General features: G+C 36.2%; 1 protein-coding gene across 8 annotated transcripts in view; it reads right to left on the bottom strand.

The window, feature by feature from the left end:
- Positions 1-14,942, bottom strand: part of LOC121426310 (band 4.1-like protein 5) — a 68,970-nt gene extending 54,028 nt beyond the window's left edge. For all 8 annotated transcript variants that reach the window (XM_041622559.1, XM_041622553.1, XM_041622555.1 and 5 more), the window contains exon 1: positions 14,582-14,942. In XM_041622559.1, the coding sequence (XP_041478493.1) occupies positions 14,582-14,746 (165 nt within the window). In that variant the 5' untranslated portion in view covers positions 14,747-14,942. The remainder of the gene's footprint in view (positions 1-14,581) is intronic.
- Positions 14,943-18,162: the final 3,220 nt, after the last annotated feature.

The following is an 18,162-nucleotide window of genomic DNA, read 5'->3' as shown; positions in this document are numbered from 1 at the left end:
AATATGGGTGAAATTGCCCATCGCTCTGGATCATTTCTGCGCTGCAATCCAATGTCGGGCCAACAGGTAAAATGAGTGTATTGAAATAGACATGTCTGTTGATTGATACAGGGGGTTTTGGTTTTTCCACAGGTCATTGCATTAGTCAGATTAAAATACCACTGAAATTATTTCCTTCTGACTGATTATTATCAAAGTACAGGATCAAAACAAGCAACACCTGTATGAATATAATAATCACAACTACATGTTGATCTACAAATATGCAGAACTATTTCCTGCTCAATAATGGAGGTGTTGTGTAAATATTCATTATCAAAGACAAATGCAAATATCCACGTTTATGAAGATTTCTTGAACTAAAAAAGGCATTTATTCTGTAAAGTATGTCTTGCCCCTTTTTGTACAATCTTGATGAAATCATTGTCTGTTTTCTACATGTACTTCAAACAAAAATTTGTAATGCTCTCAAACTACATGTACCATGGCTTGAGCAGTTCATAAAGTGAAGCAAGAATGGAGGGGGGGGGGCGCACACGTATACAAGAGGTTGATTACAATGACATGAGTAGAATTACCAGAAAAAGTAAAAAGTAGCAGGAACAACTTTTTTTAAGAAGTATATGTGATACAGAATGGAGATATCCATACAAAATTATTTAAGATATTCAATTAAAAAATTCAATTCAATTCAATTCAAAATTTATTTCAATCAATCAATCATAAAAATACAGGTACAAATTAGGTAAAAACATGGGATTGGGAGCCCCTAGAAGTTTTCATTAAGAAAAAACTTGTGGGTCGGGCACCACCATGGTGCCCCACCATATTCATCTAGTCCTACAGGTTTAGAATATACATATACCATGTTCTACATAAGCACCAAACCAAGCCAAAACAAATATTTAAACAACCCATATCCAACCAATGACTCATATTCCATACAACAATGTGAATCCTATCTCACTCAAATAGACCAAAATTGAAGTGCCTGTCTGGCCTTGCAGACTGTCTGTGAGACCCATAAGGACTTAACAATAGAGGTAGCGTCCTTATTGTCCTCAGCAGATGGAAGCATAGTGTGAGCTGGTTTGGAAAGGACTCAAAATAATAAAGTTCAATAAAAATTATGTTTCCTTGAAATGTTGAGATGATCTGCTTTTACAATTTCAATTTAATTGGTAAATAGGATTATTCCTATAATTGTCAATAGTGAACTTACCTGCAATTTAGGCCCTACAGTACAAGGTCCTTCTTACAGTTATTGGCCAATCTTAACCCGACAATCAACTTTTAAATTCATATTGGGTTACATAAATCGAGGAACATGTGCAGACATCTATTAGGCAAGAGAAAAAATGTTTACCGTAATAGAAAAAGAGATATGGTCAGTCGGTCAGTTATTTATCGTTTTTGTTTTCTAGTGAAAGCCCCCACATAATTTTTTTTCTTATGCATTGAATCCTTCCATATTATCATACCGGTATAAAGCAGATAAGCACCATGTGCACACATATCTAGAATGGGGATTGAGCATTGGTCAAGAGTGTCCTCAGGTCATCACTCATATGGACAATGTTCCACGACATGTAGGCCATTTGCCAGTTTGTACAAGGCCTAGGCCTATTTACCTATTTTGTAAAAATAAATGATAGGTATGACAGGTCACTATTATTAAAGCAGATTTTACTAGGGTCAGCCAGACTACATATTTTTTTTTTGGGGGGGGTCCTTCATCCGTGGCACATCTTGGGGGTTCACCCCTCCCCCCCTCTTTCTGCCAAGCCTTGCCTAGCCTGTGTACTCTTTAATATTTTACGAAGGTCCAAAATACTTTGTCTGGTTCAGCCATGAGTGAATCCAAGCAACATCTGAGAGCCTATAGAGTATTAATTTTTAGGCCCGAGCAAATTCTCACAATTGTTTTATCGCACAGGTGTGAAAGCATCTATTGTAAATCTTGAAAGATCATGATCCTCGGTAACCGCCTAAATTTTGACAGGTCAATCTTAAAACAACAATGTGTTTTGATTAAACTATTCTTGAAACTTTCACAAGAGTCCATCCCTCTCTTTAAAAGAATTCTAAAGATAATGTTGACTTTGAGAACAGAAGCTTTGGGTGACACAGTGACCTATGACGCTTCAAGATCCGCAGGAGAACAACTAAATATAGCAGGAGGTCAGATTCACATTTGCAATGTGTTTTGGATGATGGTTTCCTCAAGTGTCTACTAAAAATACACTCCTAAGGTTTAGAGAATTTGAAGGTTTCGGAAAGGTTACAAGAGATGTGCCTTGTAGTTCCTTTGGTTGTATGCATCAGTAATGTAGGTCTCCTTGTAATGGAGGTTATCTGGAGGAAGAAATATGGCATCTTGTTTGGCATCTAGTCAAGTCTCATCTAAGCTTTGTTATGTTGTCTAAATGAAAATTAACGTGTCTTTTTGCAAGTAACATTGATATTTTTTTTGTATAAGAATAAATTTAATGAACATGTAAGTGACTGGACTTAATATAAATGAAGGTTAATGTCACATCTAATCTTGGACAATTCCTTATAAACTGTTCTCTGTTTCTTGTAAAGTAGTTGACTAGTTTTCAGGATAAATAGAGACATACTGTATAACCAATCTCCTGTTTAAATGTGTAGCTTTGATGATTGCAATTGATTATTTGGTCATTTACGTAGCATTGCCCCAGACAAAGTGGGTATCAAACTAGATGAAAGTAACCTTCAGGTTTCAATATCTATCTCCTCCTAGTATAAATGATCAGATGGAGCAGATGGTTAACAGTAAAATGGGGTTTCCCCTACCAAAGTGGCCCTGATCCACTTTCACCAGGGTCATTTATTTAACCCATTAAAGGCTGATACCACGTCTAAACAGACACTTTTCAGACTGCCTTACCCCGATAAAAGCTGGGCAAGAAAACGCTCCCACTGGGAGAAAAGCGGGACTGTGTCAGGAAGGATTATTTTTCCCAATTTTGGCCTGCTCCGAGGGTGGAAGCGGGATAGAAAAACGACTCCACCCCACTAATACCCGGGTGCACGTTCTGTTAAGACATGATCGGGGTGCAGTCCGTCCGAAAAGCTTGATATTGTGCAAGGACTTGTACAAAGCGCGCGCCTATAAGTGCATGGTCAAAAAGAGATATCGGGTTGTTTACAAATATGTTGTCGTCTTATCAGTATAACCATTTTTATTTACATCGTTGTTTGTTTTTCATTTTCAAATCAATGTCGTCTGTTAAGACGGCGCACGGAGGATACCATAAGTGCCTCGTTGAGGAATTCTACCCCGCTTTTTCTACCCCCCCCTCTGCCAGGGCACTGTCTATTAAAATGGGACTTTTGACAGTATATGTGGGCTGGAATCAATAGAAAATGCATGTTATACATGTAACAAAATCATTCGGTCTCCAATAGATTAACCGATGAAGATGGAAAGTTCCACACAAAGACATTATCTACAATATAAAACAAGAAAGTGACCTACAGGCACATAAGAGACTGTTTCAAGTTTCAACCATCTACAGTTGGGTTTGAAGTTGAACCCTAAGTCTTTGCCCAACTACAAATGTAGTATAGACCTAAATACATTTGTATATTTGAAAATACGTCACACATTGCTGTACCCATGTTACTGTCAGAACAGATAGTTTGCGGACCTAACACATCAAGAGTGGCTAGAACCCATGAGCCTTTGGCCAAGGGTCAAGAGACTTTAGACCAATGTGCCCCTTGACAAGCCACTTCTCTTATAGTTTATTACCTTCATTTCATGTAATCACCTTTACACATAATTTGATTTAATATGAACTGGTTGCAAGTGAGACCAACCTCAACGACTTCCTTTCACACTTCCCTATGAAATTCAACAACTTCCTTCAAAACATTAGAGAGTAAGATGTCACAAACTCTATCATCTCCAGGATTTCTGAAATGTAATGGGCAACTTACAGTTTGAACAAGATTTTTGTTTGTGTGTGTTTTGTTTTTTGTTTTTGTTTTTTACAGCATTTGACTCAATTGAATCAAAGTAATTAAGAAACAATCTGTGGTTTAACAACATAAAGTCTATACATATACATATAGGCCTACAGCATGATTGTGATCAAATGACCAAAATGAAGTTTTATGGGTAAATATTTACATTGGTTAATGAATCACCACTATTGAGAGGCACAAAGGCATATCACTTTATCAAATCTTTTCATCTTTTGTTTCCCTTCTTTCTTTTTTGATATCTTTCATAATTCTAGGACTTAAAAAAATAATAATCCAACAGTGGATAAGGGATCCGGGGGTTCTTCTAATGGAGAAAAGGTCATAAATTACTAATTTCTACCAACTTTCAAACGGCAAGCATTACAACCATTTTCTTTAATGATTAGACTACAACAGTATACACATGTCTGCTTTTTCTTGGGAACCAGATGCAAGGCATAGTACACTAATGTTTCCATTCTTCCAAATCTACTTTTAGCACCTGGGTGTAGAGTGGCAAATTGTATTTATCATCTTGTCAAAAGATATGATGTCTCAGAGGGATGAATTCTCTTTGATTGTATTATACAATGAAAGTAAGCAATTGTTGCAATGTCGTACCACCCCTATACCATAATGCATACCCTGGAAAAAAATTGAGCTCTTATCAGTAGGCCTATACTTATTTAGATCTATTCAGCTGGCCCAGGTGCGTGTAAATACAAGAAATGAGTAATTCCTCAGGAATTCCAACGAAGAATGGACACCATTTTTTTTCTGGCTTCTTGGCTACAAGATTTGTTTGCCTTGATTGATTACAATATAGCAAGTCTGCTTTACTTTGCATTGACCCAATGAATTACCAAAAATACCTGTAATCCTTATTAAATACAAGAACACTTGTACATGTACATGTAGCTTTAATACAACTTTGTAATACAAGTGCATACATGTACATGTATACTTTCAAAAGATAATGGTTATGTCTTTTCTTCAGCTACATGTACAAAAATCAAAAGATTAATTAAGTAAAGTACTCTATAATATCTAGATTCAAATACTCTGGTTGACTTGTAATGGAATGATGGAAAATTTTCAACAGCTACCATTGATCAACGAATATCAAGATGTTACCGGTGTGTTGGCTCAGTTGGTAGAGCGTCCGTCTCACAACCGGGAGGTCTGAGGTTGAAACCCCGGTCGTGTCACAGTCAGACCAAAAGACGTTAAAAGATGGGAGTTGCTGCTACCCTGTTTGGCGTTCAACGATTAAAGGGATAGAACCTCGTCGATCTGGCACAGCACAGTGGCTGCCGGGCCCACGATCAATTGGGCAAAGCAAATTTTCGGAGTATTTCATGTCTATTTCGAACAATAAATTATGGATTTTCATTTCTAATTTTTTTTTTAATTCTAATGATTGTTTACATAGAAAATCTATATGAAAGGTCAGAAATAAAACTAGACGAACTAATTTTAGTGTAGACCAAATATAAGCGGTGTTCAAAAGAACTTTAGAGAGGGGTATCTAGACTGGTGGCTGGAAAAAACAACAATGGCCAAGCTAGGAATATCAAGGGTAAAAATAACTTCCTTTGCTGCCACAATCTCACCCTCGTTGTGTGAATTCGGGGTCCAAGGTCTATATGGGTCTGTCCTTGTAAAGTACATCAGATGACAATACAAACACCTTGGGACCCCCTTAGGAGGCTTCCATGATGAATATGATCATGGCTCTTTATAGTATCAAACTATCAATCAATTTGGGAAAAGGTTTCTAAAGGGGAGAAAATGAGAATTATTAAATGCACATCATGATTTACAGTTGATGCAGTACATGTCCATGATGTACATGTAGGTCCCGAGAATCACAATACATGTAGTTTCTGTATATAATTAATCCCCTACTAAACTGTATAATCTACAACACAACTGTACATGTATCCCATATAATTTTCTTTGCTTGTGCCTATTTTCTGGAAAACTCTTCTTTTTTCGAGGCTGTAATGTGTCAGGCAAGTTTTATCTTGTTTTAACCAGAAAAATATTATTCATTGATTTTTCACATTTTCTGGTCAAACTTCTACAGTTGGGTGGAGGCAGTAGCATGTACATCATCTGTCCACCTTTACATTTTCATGTACATGTGCATTATTTCTTTTATAAAGACACAGAGATGTTCAGTATACTTATTTTCAAATAGCTTTGTAATTTCAAGAGGCACTGAGATCCCTACTCCAATGTACTATACAAATACAGAAATACCCATCTATTCTCTACAGCAAGATTGTTGAGGGACACTAAACTGACACCAGAGAACTGTTGGTAAATATTTGTGATGCAATCTCATCCTAATGAAGGGCTCGGGATAATGAGGAGATGGACACCAGATAAGAATTTGTTGACTGAAATTTATTCAAAGGATAGACACCTCCTACAAAGTACAATAAAGGCCTGTATGTGTACATGTACACGTATGGGGTACAGTCGTCAAGGTACATGTACATACATGTACATGTAGGCAAGCCTAAATTTTACTTTTATAAATGAGATACATGTATACACTGTAATGTAGCCTGTAGACATAATTGTAAGCTGCAATCTTTCAATACTTTGCTTCTTAATACGCCTACATGTACATGTAACTTTCATTACCCCTAAAAATAGATGTCTATACTGTATGCAATGACAAATACTGAAAAAATGTTATTTGAAAGTTGATTTTGCATTGACTGGAGGCAATTACAACACAAAAGAGATTCTAAAACAGGCCGTCATCCATTTCGGCAAAGTATTTCTTACACACCCCATTCCTTCCTACAAAGAATGTACAAAAGAAAACTCAGTTGCGATATGCTGTGGGTGGGCTTTGAGGGAAAAACGTAACACTATAAAGTTGAACACTCTACCAAAATTAACAAACTTTGCATTTTCATTTAAAAATGCACCATCATATATTGGAACAGACAAAAAAAATAGATACAATGTAAATTTATGTAATGTACATGTAGACAAACCCTCCATTTACATTGTGAAAAATCCTTGATACTCATGTCAATATTATTCTTGATGATGACATTACAATTTCTGTACATGTATGAATATGAAATTTGGGCTGGCTTGCAATGTAAAATTTTGAATAGCTGAAGCTTGGAACCTGTGAATAAAAATGTTTTAATTCAAGGATTAAATTCCAAATCAGAAATTATATTGTGCAATATGCAATGAGCTAACAACAAATTTGTATGAGTGACTAATAAAGAAATTAATGTTCATAACAATTCATATAAAGCAAGTGAATGTTGGCCCACATCACAAAAAATGTACAATGTATGGCATGAATGTTTTCATTGTACAAAAATGTATAATATCAGTCAATTTTTCACTTCCCATCCTCAATCTATTTACATTGTCTAAAATAAATGTGCGTCCCCATAACGAACACATTCATGTTCACACGCATGTACCCTGTAATATACTTGATACATATACAATATTCAATACCTGCCAAATGAATGCATGTTTGTAACATAATTGACAATGGATAAAAATTAGTATTTCCCGGCCTCACTGAAAAGTAAAACACCGCATTGCAGACGCTTTAAATCAATATTATAGCCAAACAAATGTCAAGTGTATTACCACTGTTATCATTGAGTGGAATGTCTGGAATTTTTCATGGCCCAAAACTCCATTGATTTTTTTTTATTCGCAATATCCACATATGGATATATCTCGAGCATTTATGATTGATTGTTATTTTGTACATGTATACTGTACTGCACAATGTACAATCAATACAGGGGCCGCGGAAGGGGGGGGCTTCAGCCCCCCACTTTTTTTCCCAAACCGTGTACAAAAACACAAAAATGAACATATGATTGTGATTTTTAGCATGGTCAGCCCCCCCCCCCCCATTTGAAATCCGTTCTGCGGCCCCTGCAATAAACTGGGTTGGTTTTTTTTGCTGTTTTGGGGGTTTTGTCTTTGGTTCCCCCAGTCCCAGGTCAGTATCAAACCAATCATGACTTGAATAGTGATACTCCGTAGTCTAAATGTTTGGCCCTGTTTGATTTATCTCTACATCGCATTGTTTTATTCACCTACATACATGTATTGTATGTGTAGGCCTACATGAATGGGTATTGAACAGATTTCAATTTTGTACATGTATGAAAAAGTTTCCATTCAAACTAAAATGAATATTGGACTTTCTGGCCCCATCTTACAAAGAGATGCGATTGATCCGATCGATCACCGCTATGGACGGCCAGCAACGTCAACATCTATTACATGTATGCATGTTTGTTCAATATATTTTTTAACTATGATGTATATTTATGCATTCAATGTTTTCTTGAAAATTCGCTATGCTTCTCTTTGTTTACAAAAGACATTGTGCAAAATTTCCTGTAGAAAAAAATTCTGACACTGATGGATTTCCATAGTTACATTTGATGGGATTGATCGTAACTCATTGTGAGGCGGGGCCCAGGTATATGAATATAATTATTACAAATTATGTGGAGGGAGGAGGGTCACAAAGTGTGCCACACACCTTATTTTAATCTCGACTCCCACCCCCCAAAAAAAAAAAATTAATACCCAAAGTTTATGGGTACATAAATACCCTTTTTAGACAGGCTAAAATTTCCTTAACCCCGTACTATTGGTGGGGCTAAATGGCAATTTAGCCCCACCTATAGTACGGGGTTAAGCTTAGCCCACTTTCGTTTTACACAGCGTTTTTGCAAAGTGGGCTAACCCCACCTATAGTACAGGATTATTTGGCCCTGCAAAAAAGCAGGGTTATCCCACCAATTGCGGTGCTAAGAGCAATAGTACGGGGTTAAGATCGCATGTGTAAAACGAAAGTGGGCTAAGCTTAACCCCGTACTATAGGTGGGGCTAAATGGCAATTTGGCCCCACCTATAGTACGGGGTTAAGGAAATTGTAGCGTGTGTAAAAAGTGTACGAGTGAAGCACTTGTACTACGAATGATCGACAAAAACCACTAGTCCGGGGTTAGCGAGTTTCGTGTGTAAAAAGCAAGCATTCCTTATCCGGGGTTAGCAATAACAATTTGGCATGTGTGAAAAGGAAAAAAAATAGTACGGGGTTAAGGATAGTACGGGGTAAGCGATAGTCCGGGGTTAAGAAAATCCTGTGTAAAAAGGGTAAAAGATTTGTATACGTGTACACATGCAGAACAAGGAGAATGGTTCCCCTACCAATCTATTCACATGTTCATGTACACATGTATGCTGTACAATATGTATAATGGGTGATATCAATTTGCCACTTCATTTCTCACATCACAATAAACTTGAGAAGCATTGAAAAGTGAAGGATTTTCAGGTCCAGTTGCTTCTTTGAACGCTTTTTTTTTCTATTCTTGAAAACAGATTTATAAAGAGGTAACCCCTTACTTGTACTCCTGTTTGTGTGCAGATCTGTACACAAACCACATGATACCAACTGTATTACACTGTGTATTAGCTTCCTAAAGAATGTTGTAGACTCTATCATAGAGTTTGAGTTTGGTAAGTTCTTGCCTCAATTTTACGATATGGTTTAATAAATAATGAAAATTAGAATTCATTCATCTCTTTTGATTCCAGAAATATCGGGAAAATACAATCCAAAGTAAGGATGAGATTTATTTCCCACTTACATGCAAGCTTTCAGAAATAATTTTAAAAAGTATACTTCATTTCTAATCTGGCAATGTCAGGAAAATTATTTCAAAGTTACATTCATTTTTGCTTTAGGCCTATATACAGTATGTAGTAGGCTTCTGGTACGTCCGGGGGAAAACTTGTTTCAACTACATACAAACAAGTACAGGTATGCAAATCTCTATCGAGTCAATGAAATGTCTTTATGATGTCCTTGCATTATATTTTCCATCATAACTTTGACTCCGTAATCATTTCAGAACTGACAAATCTCAAACATAATTCTTGGATTAACCTTAGGGCAATAATGGTAGGGTTGGATGAGCCAAACCAGAGACCCAAAGTCTACACCGGGTCTAAATCTAATCCCTTCATGTAAACCAACTAGATTTTGATTGATGGCCGGTTATGGTTTAACGACACACTCTTTAAAGGTAAAATGTAAAATATGTACCCTACGCAAATATATTTTTTTTCATTTTCGGGGGCTACATGTAGGCCCTACTTTTCACAACCTAATGCTAAACTCTGCAACATTGGAAAAATTAAACATTACAGTGGATGTGGATTTTCTGGGGCTTTTCTTATTTTTCCAGTGCTCTTTTGAGCATTTTAGGGGCAAAATCACCTTGAACACCTGTAATTTTTTTTCACTTATTTACCCATTTAAAATGTATCTGATTTCTATGTTGACTCACTCCAGGCCGACATCACTTTTCCATTTTCCCTGTTTAAAGTTCTATTTAGGGCCTACATGTAGATATTTTAAATGTATTCAAATTTACTATTCACATGAATAACATGACAAAAAATCTTAAGAAATAATCAACATTTAGGTCCACATGTTAATGTACAAGCAGGACTAGCCTAAATGTATGCAATGTGCAGGCCTACACATTGCACCCAAATTTCTGAATCCCTCCCCTCAAAAAAATAATAATGATGATAATAATAAAAAGAAAATAAAACTTCCAAAACTTGTTTTATTTACAGGTATTTCTGATTTCTTTTTTATGTATGCTTATGCCAGCAGAAAGAAAAACACTATTGAGCATTGACATCATTTTCCACTGGGTAAATTCTATTGAAGAGTGCCTATAAAGTTGTTTTGCACACGAGGATAATATCATTCCATGTTGGAGTGTACAGTTTACAGGGTTTTCTTTGACATAAAAAAAGCCTTGGTGCATTGTACTATTGTAGGGTATACTGGATGGGGGTAGTCGGAACAATAATAACCTCGGCTCCTATACAAAACTTAACTGGCAACCAGACCTACATGTATACATGCATGAATAGGGAAATGACAGTACCGCATTATCCCATCAGTAAATCTCGGTGGTATAAAATTGAGCAACATTGTGTATCACGCAAAGCAGTTGTGCAAATGACATCTTTTGGCACCACCCTCATACATTATCATCCTACTCCTCTGCTACTCTCGGTCCTTTCCTAAACTATATACAGTACAAGAGAGGCCTCAATAGGCTGTATGGGAAACTGATGACCCACTAAGGTCAAGGTTCAAATGGGGTCATCCCTGGCAGCCCCTGAGGGTGTTTCCTTACACAGCTGATGTTTCAGATGATCAGTGCTCGGTACATAGGCAGCATGCTGAGTGCGACGACAATGTAGGCCTACTGTGATATGTACAAGCCTACCAGTATATACATGTAGGCTTCACAATATGTTCAGCATTAATTCTGTAATCCACTTAAACATGACATAATTCAAAACTTGATTGAAACCTACATGTGCTGTGCATATTCATGTGCAACCAAATAAATAGTGAAGAAAAGTCAGCAGAGTTGTCACACTAAAATAATAAAACATCAAATAAATTATATAGGCCTATTACTGTATCAAAACTGAATAGATAAAAAGAAATAGAGAAATAGGATTATTGTCTCTTTCCCATGTAATTTGGGTATACTGTAGGCCTGCAGTGTATATTTTATGTCTGTTTTGTAATATAAGCTTTATAATACATACATGTTGATGTAGGAATCATTTATCCAAATTATGCAATATCACATTGAATGTACATGTAGGCCGCAGTCAAACAATGATGAAGTATTTACATGTATTCATTGTAGAATGACAATATGAGTGCACATCATGCATGTTCATGGATTTTTGAAGTGCTGCCGATCTGTATACTTGACGTACTGTAACTCACTATACTTGAGTGTGCATTCCATCTGCACTGTGTCATACACCTTCAGACTTCAAAACAATTACCTTGATATGATTTGAAGGAAAGCAATAATATCAGATCAAGGCAATAGGAAGGAGCACATTCATAGCTTAATAATAATTGCATTTTTATTAACATAAGTGAATTTGCGTTCAATGCTAGTCCAATGTCAAAAGAGCTGGGAAGGACTGGCCAATGTTAAGTTGACAACTTTTCTTCATTGATGAAAAATATGTATACAAAGCTACATGTACATGTATATGCACTGTGTATACAACTTTGCTGTAAATTGACATACCATGTATGTACCATGTTGTAGGCCCTACAGTGTACATATGAGTGCACTTGTACAATTGTGATTTGATGCTTACTGGGTAATTCAAACAATGAAATTTCACCCTTTCATATCCCTGAACTGTTGGAAAGTAACCACAACTTCAAATTTTCAAAACAGGAAGTGGGGCATAATCACAATCATCATAATCAAATACTGCACAGCGCACACCTTGACCAACAATAAAAGGCAACCTGTAATGTATTATATTGACAAATATATAATGACAACTAAAGCAGGTAGAGTGTACATGTATGTACAGTAGGCCTACAATATGTTGAAAATAAATAGCTGATCATCAAATAAGTAAAATGTAGAAGTTTTGAGGCCAAGTGAATAATTCTCCTGACTTTAAACCATAAGGTCTGGTGTTTTAATCCCACCGCAGCACTTAAATGTACATTCGTACATGGCGTTTATTTACATTTGCCACTCTCTGTCCAGGTGTAGTACATGGGTACCCGGTAGGAAGAATTCTTTGAATAAGCATCTGGGCATTAGGGTAGCCATGCTAAAGCCGGGGTAATAATATGCAGCACTCCTAGATGTTTTACTATTATTATTACTATTATCATTGTTGTTGTTATCATTATTACTTTTATTATTATTATTATAAACAACTGCTTAAGGGCAGAAAGTTTATTAAACAGAATGTCATGTTTCTTCCAAATAATTCAAATTCATTGCAGTGACTTTGCAGCCATATTGTAGGCCTAAATATACAAGACATATTTTCATCATCTAACACTTGGATAATTTGTGGTCCATTGACTCCATTCCAAAACTATGTAAATTTTCAGTAGTCTCAGCTTGAAATCAAATAAGGTACATCATGTATGTATACCTAGATTCAGAACTTGAAATCGACCAACCTTGCACAATTAACCTCACTTCAGTCACTCCAGTGGAAAATTTAAATGAATACGAAGGGAATAAAGCCCCCCCCCCAAAAAAAAAAAATAAACAATTTTTTTTTAATCTGGTAAATTACCACTGGGCTCAATAAAAAAAATGACAGTAGTCCCTACAAAATAAAGATTTTAGAAATAAAATGAATCATTTTGTCAACACGATAATGCTTCAAGAATTATAAGACAACTCAAGGGGAACCCCTATATGAAACTATTGTTAAATTATCAGTTCAAATTATCAAGAGAATACAGTACCATACACACAACATTTAAAGCTTTACACTATACACAGTCAGATTACACAAAAAAGTGAGTACATGTATACACGCAATAACACTTTATCAAAAAACCAAAGAACCTTTGATCATCAAGGTTGATTGTTCATGGATCCATAAAGAACTACTTTAAACTATTAACGAAGTCACCTTGTTAAACTATTGACTTCTGAAACAGGGTCCCTATACAAAGAAGAACAGGACTTATAAAGTAGGTTGTAGTCAATGGATCATTTTACAAGACAATGGTTGAGTGGGTGAGCTAATAATGTTAGTCTCAATCTCATCACTACAAACAGGTTATCATCACTCTACACTACATGTACATGTACACTACCAATCACAAATCGTTAAACACAAGAGAAACTTTTTTGTATGGTTAAACTGAACCTATTTTATTTTGATGATCAATCAGGGTAGTGTATTGAAGGGGCTTTTAGCCCCCCCCCCCAACTTCTCTCTCTCTCTCTATTCATTGGTTTATCCTTCCACTTCAACTTTGGAGATTCTAGGACACAGATCTTAGGAATTTTGAACAGACATACTGTAGAATGGCAGATATAGGCTACAATATACATATTTATGAAGAAAGAAGAAAACTGTTCCGTGACCGTGACTATTGCACCATAACTACAACCATCATTTCAGAAAACAGGGTCGATATCGCAATATTCTAATTTCTACAAAATAGATCAAATTAATGTCCATAGATTTTAATTTAGGTGGAAATCATTAGATTTTAAAAAGTAGCCATTAATTCCAGGATCAAGACTGACATGACAGTAAATGATAAATTGAAATATTTTCTCTTGAATATAATCTAGCATAAGTTCTATCTTAAGTAAGATCTACTTTCATCTTTAACTTAATATGTATAACATTACATCGTTAGCAATAGCATTTAGACCCGAACTTAGTTTCAGCAGATTACGGTACGTCTTTAGTTTAAATTCTTAAGTTTAAGACTTCACATATTCTTTTCCGGTGACCAGCAAATCCTTACCTTACTGTTACGTTAAATTAAATTCAATCGAATTAAAAAATTATAAATATAAATTCCAGAGTCAAAAGGGGCCTAAGCTTTCGATCCTAGCAGAATCTTCGTCGGAGGCAAAATGACAAAAAAAAAGGAAATATAAATTCCATTAGGCAACATTTTACAGTTTAAATGAAAATAAGCAAAAATAATTACCTTGACTTCGAATGTCTTGTCTGTGCCATCTAAAAAGATAACTCGACAGACGAGGACATTCTTGTTGCGAGAGGGCACATGAACCTCCGTTCCTCGCCCGGACCTTCCCGGTGTGTCGTGTTTGCGATAGCGTCGCGAGAAGCGTTTGGACAGAAATCGCATCATTTTGACACCGAATTCTAATCAGAACACTGCGTATTCGTAAAACATAGAATTTAAGAAGTTTCAGAAATCTTCTGGTCGGTGTAATCACTCACGATAATCCAGGGAAAAGGTGTATTTGTGCTTTTTAGGTCAATCCCTTACGCCCCTCTCTCTTGATTGTATGAAGTTGACATTCCTATTGAATTTGTGTGACTGCGCATGCGCAAAGCTATCAGTGAGCTTGCGATCGCGCTATCGAGCTTGTGCCCATAGAGTTATATATTACGTCTCTATGCTTGCGCCTCGCCTCACTGTTTTTTTCCCCATTTTCTTTCTTTATTTTTTGGGGACATAATTATTAACAAATACTTAGTCTCAGATCTAACTTTCTGTTTCCATAAATAGCCTGGGGGACTCCCTATTGCATCTTCATGTCCCCCATTACGAGATAACACCATTTTGCCCCCGAAATTTTTTATAGTAATTTTCAACAAAAAAAAATAAATAAATTTAGGGCCAAAAATAAGCATGCCACAAACTAAGTGGGTTCCTTGTTAATGGAAATACCCAATGACTGTGTGAGGGAACTGGGGGAACTGATGACATCACTCACTCACCATTTCCTTTGTATTTGATTATGAAATATGAAATTTTCCCGGAAATTTTCTAATTTTTTCCCCATTGTCCTGTGAAACAAAGTTGAGTTCTCCGTCATGGAATTACCATTGTTTAATATTTTATGGATCAGTTAAGTTGGTCCTTATTGTCATATCTGTAAAAAAATGAAACATTGTATAATTCAAACAACAAAAAACAAAAGAAATAGTGAGGCTACCGATTCTCTCATTTGCATACTAAATTGTGCACATAATTATTTTGTGAAAATGAGCGAAACTTTAGAATGTCATAACTTTATCATTTTACATCCGATTTTGATGAAATTTTCGGCATTAGGCTTGCCTGATTTTTCTCTATTGATTCAAACCAACATTTTTCGGAGGTGGACTTGACTTTTTATATTGTGGATATTATCAAATGAAAATTTGTCAGCAATTTCAATTGTCTTGACATCATTTTGTCAATAGATGGCAGCAATGCACTATGATTTCGTATGATTGCCTATGTACAGTGTGGATTGTGCCTTGGCAGAGTGGTCTGGGGCGATCGGCCTGACACATCAAGACTGAGGTTCGATCACCGGGACCCTGAGCAAGTCATTTCATCAACAATACTACTACATCCAATTCAAATAATGTTAATGCTATTTGGTGACTAAATAATTGTGAGCACTTCTTACAACAACAACAACAACAACAAAACACAAGACTAGCACTATTTTTATTTGGGTATGTTTATTTGCAATTTATTTTCCAAACATAAATGTACTTTGTGTTTTTTTGCACTATTCTGTACAATTTTTTAACGAACGCATGACAAATAAACTGAATCAAAATTAATTTAATTCAATCATTCTGTATTATTATCTGTAAGAAAATAATGTTCAGCAGTATACAAACATTAAAATTTGATCGAACATGAGAACTTTAAATTAATATAAACAGTATAGTAAATAATAAAAAGTAATATAGGCCTATTTATTAAGACAATCAACGAATTTGACAGGATTGTTTGCCAATATCGGGCCTACATAATTTACAATGTATGCGTCACTAGAAGAAAAATGTAACATGAGAAAGAGCATGTTTTTAAAAACAATTTGAAAAAAGGGAGTTTCCACAGGCTTAATAAACCAACGACTCGAACATTGATGCTAAACCTTAATTCTTGATGAATGTTATTCTCATCATTGTAATGCAATTATTAAAATGAAAATATGTTTTAAGGGAAATGTGCTATTATGTCAAAATTAATTAAAAAGAGCAAATGACTATGAAGGGGCAGGCGCAGGCCGAATGGAACAATCATTGACCAGATGCCACTAGGGGTCCACTCTTTCTTCTACTAGGGCTGTGGAAAGAGTCAAGTAATCACCTTCCCCACTACCCCCCCCCCCCCTCCCTCCTCATTCTGACAACAGGGAGGAGGTACACTGTAAAAAGTGCGGTGTTAAAACTGACACCAATTGGTGTTAATAGAGGACCACACCCTGAAGTGTTAAGATTACATCCTAGAGATTAAACATAACACCAAAGAGTGTAAATGTAACCATAAAAGGTGTTGTAAGAACACCTATGTAGGTGTAAATCTAACACCACCAATTTAACACCGAACACGTGTGGTCCTCTAGGTACACCGGTTAACACCGCAGTTTTGCTGTGTACATAACACTGAAGAAATGTCGCCATTCCCCCTAAAAAAAATCATATCTAGGAGGGGGTATAGAGAATGACATCACTCCACACGAAGAGAGAACAAGTCGATGGGGCGACAGTGCGACATTTAGATATGGAGGGGGGGGGGGGCAAGTCCACCTAAATAGTAAAGATGACAATTTTTCTTCGATAAAATAATGGTATAAAGTTAACCGACTGCAAGCTCTCTTTCTTGAAGTCCTTCGTCTTTCTCTTCCCCTTTCTTCTTATTTGAAAAAAAATCCCTTGTTTTTCACAACCTGGAAAAAAATCACAAAGGGGCTGTTCCACCATGTCTCTCATCCCTCGTGGCATCGTGGCAGTGCAGAGGACACGTTTAAGCTTCCTTTAGGTATCTTAACGAGCGATGGGGTGCATATTTAGCTCTACCACTGGGGCCTGTTGCATGAAATGGTCTTTCGTAGAACCATTCTACGTAAGAACGAGGTATCGCTCAACAGCTGTTTCACAAAGCCGATTTGGGCGATACGAAGAATGGTCCTTGGAAAGACACCTCCAGACATGTCCTACGTAGGCATGATCTTCTTTGCACACCGCCCGCCACCGTCGGCATTGAGAGAAAATGCGTTTACGGCAGGCCACACTGACATATCACCTTTAAACATTTTTTAGGGGGTTGATGATGCATTTTATCTGGAATGGCCGGCGCCAAGTTATTCTTTGTGTGGGGGCTAATTGTCATCAATTTCAGGTCGACAAGACGACCAAAAACGGATGTAATTTTAATTTCTCCGGGGGTAATGTAGGCCCAAATATATTTTTAAATATATTTTCTTTTATTCTCCCTCCGTCCTATCTCCACCCCTTTTCCATTAAAAAAAAGAAAATAAACTTGAACTATCGAAATGGGCGGCACTGCACTATCTCTCTGACCACTCATGCTTTCTCATACATTGTAGACAATTAAACAACGTGAAAACAAACTAGTTTATTTAAAAGAAATTATGTAAGGAAAAAACGTATTTAAAAACGTTCAGCAATAAAAAGAACAATACAGAACTAAGATGTTAAATATGCTCATTTATTCATTTTTATTTCATTTTCATTATGATTATTATTTTTTGATGAGATTAATTTTAATCAATGAAAATTAATTCTTGGATT

The sequence above is a fragment of the Lytechinus variegatus genome, chromosome 13 (genome assembly GCF_018143015.1).
Source record: "Lytechinus variegatus isolate NC3 chromosome 13, Lvar_3.0, whole genome shotgun sequence".
NCBI lineage: Eukaryota > Metazoa > Echinodermata > Echinoidea > Temnopleuroida > Toxopneustidae > Lytechinus > Lytechinus variegatus.
This window is presented reverse-complemented; position numbering and strand designations above follow the sequence as displayed.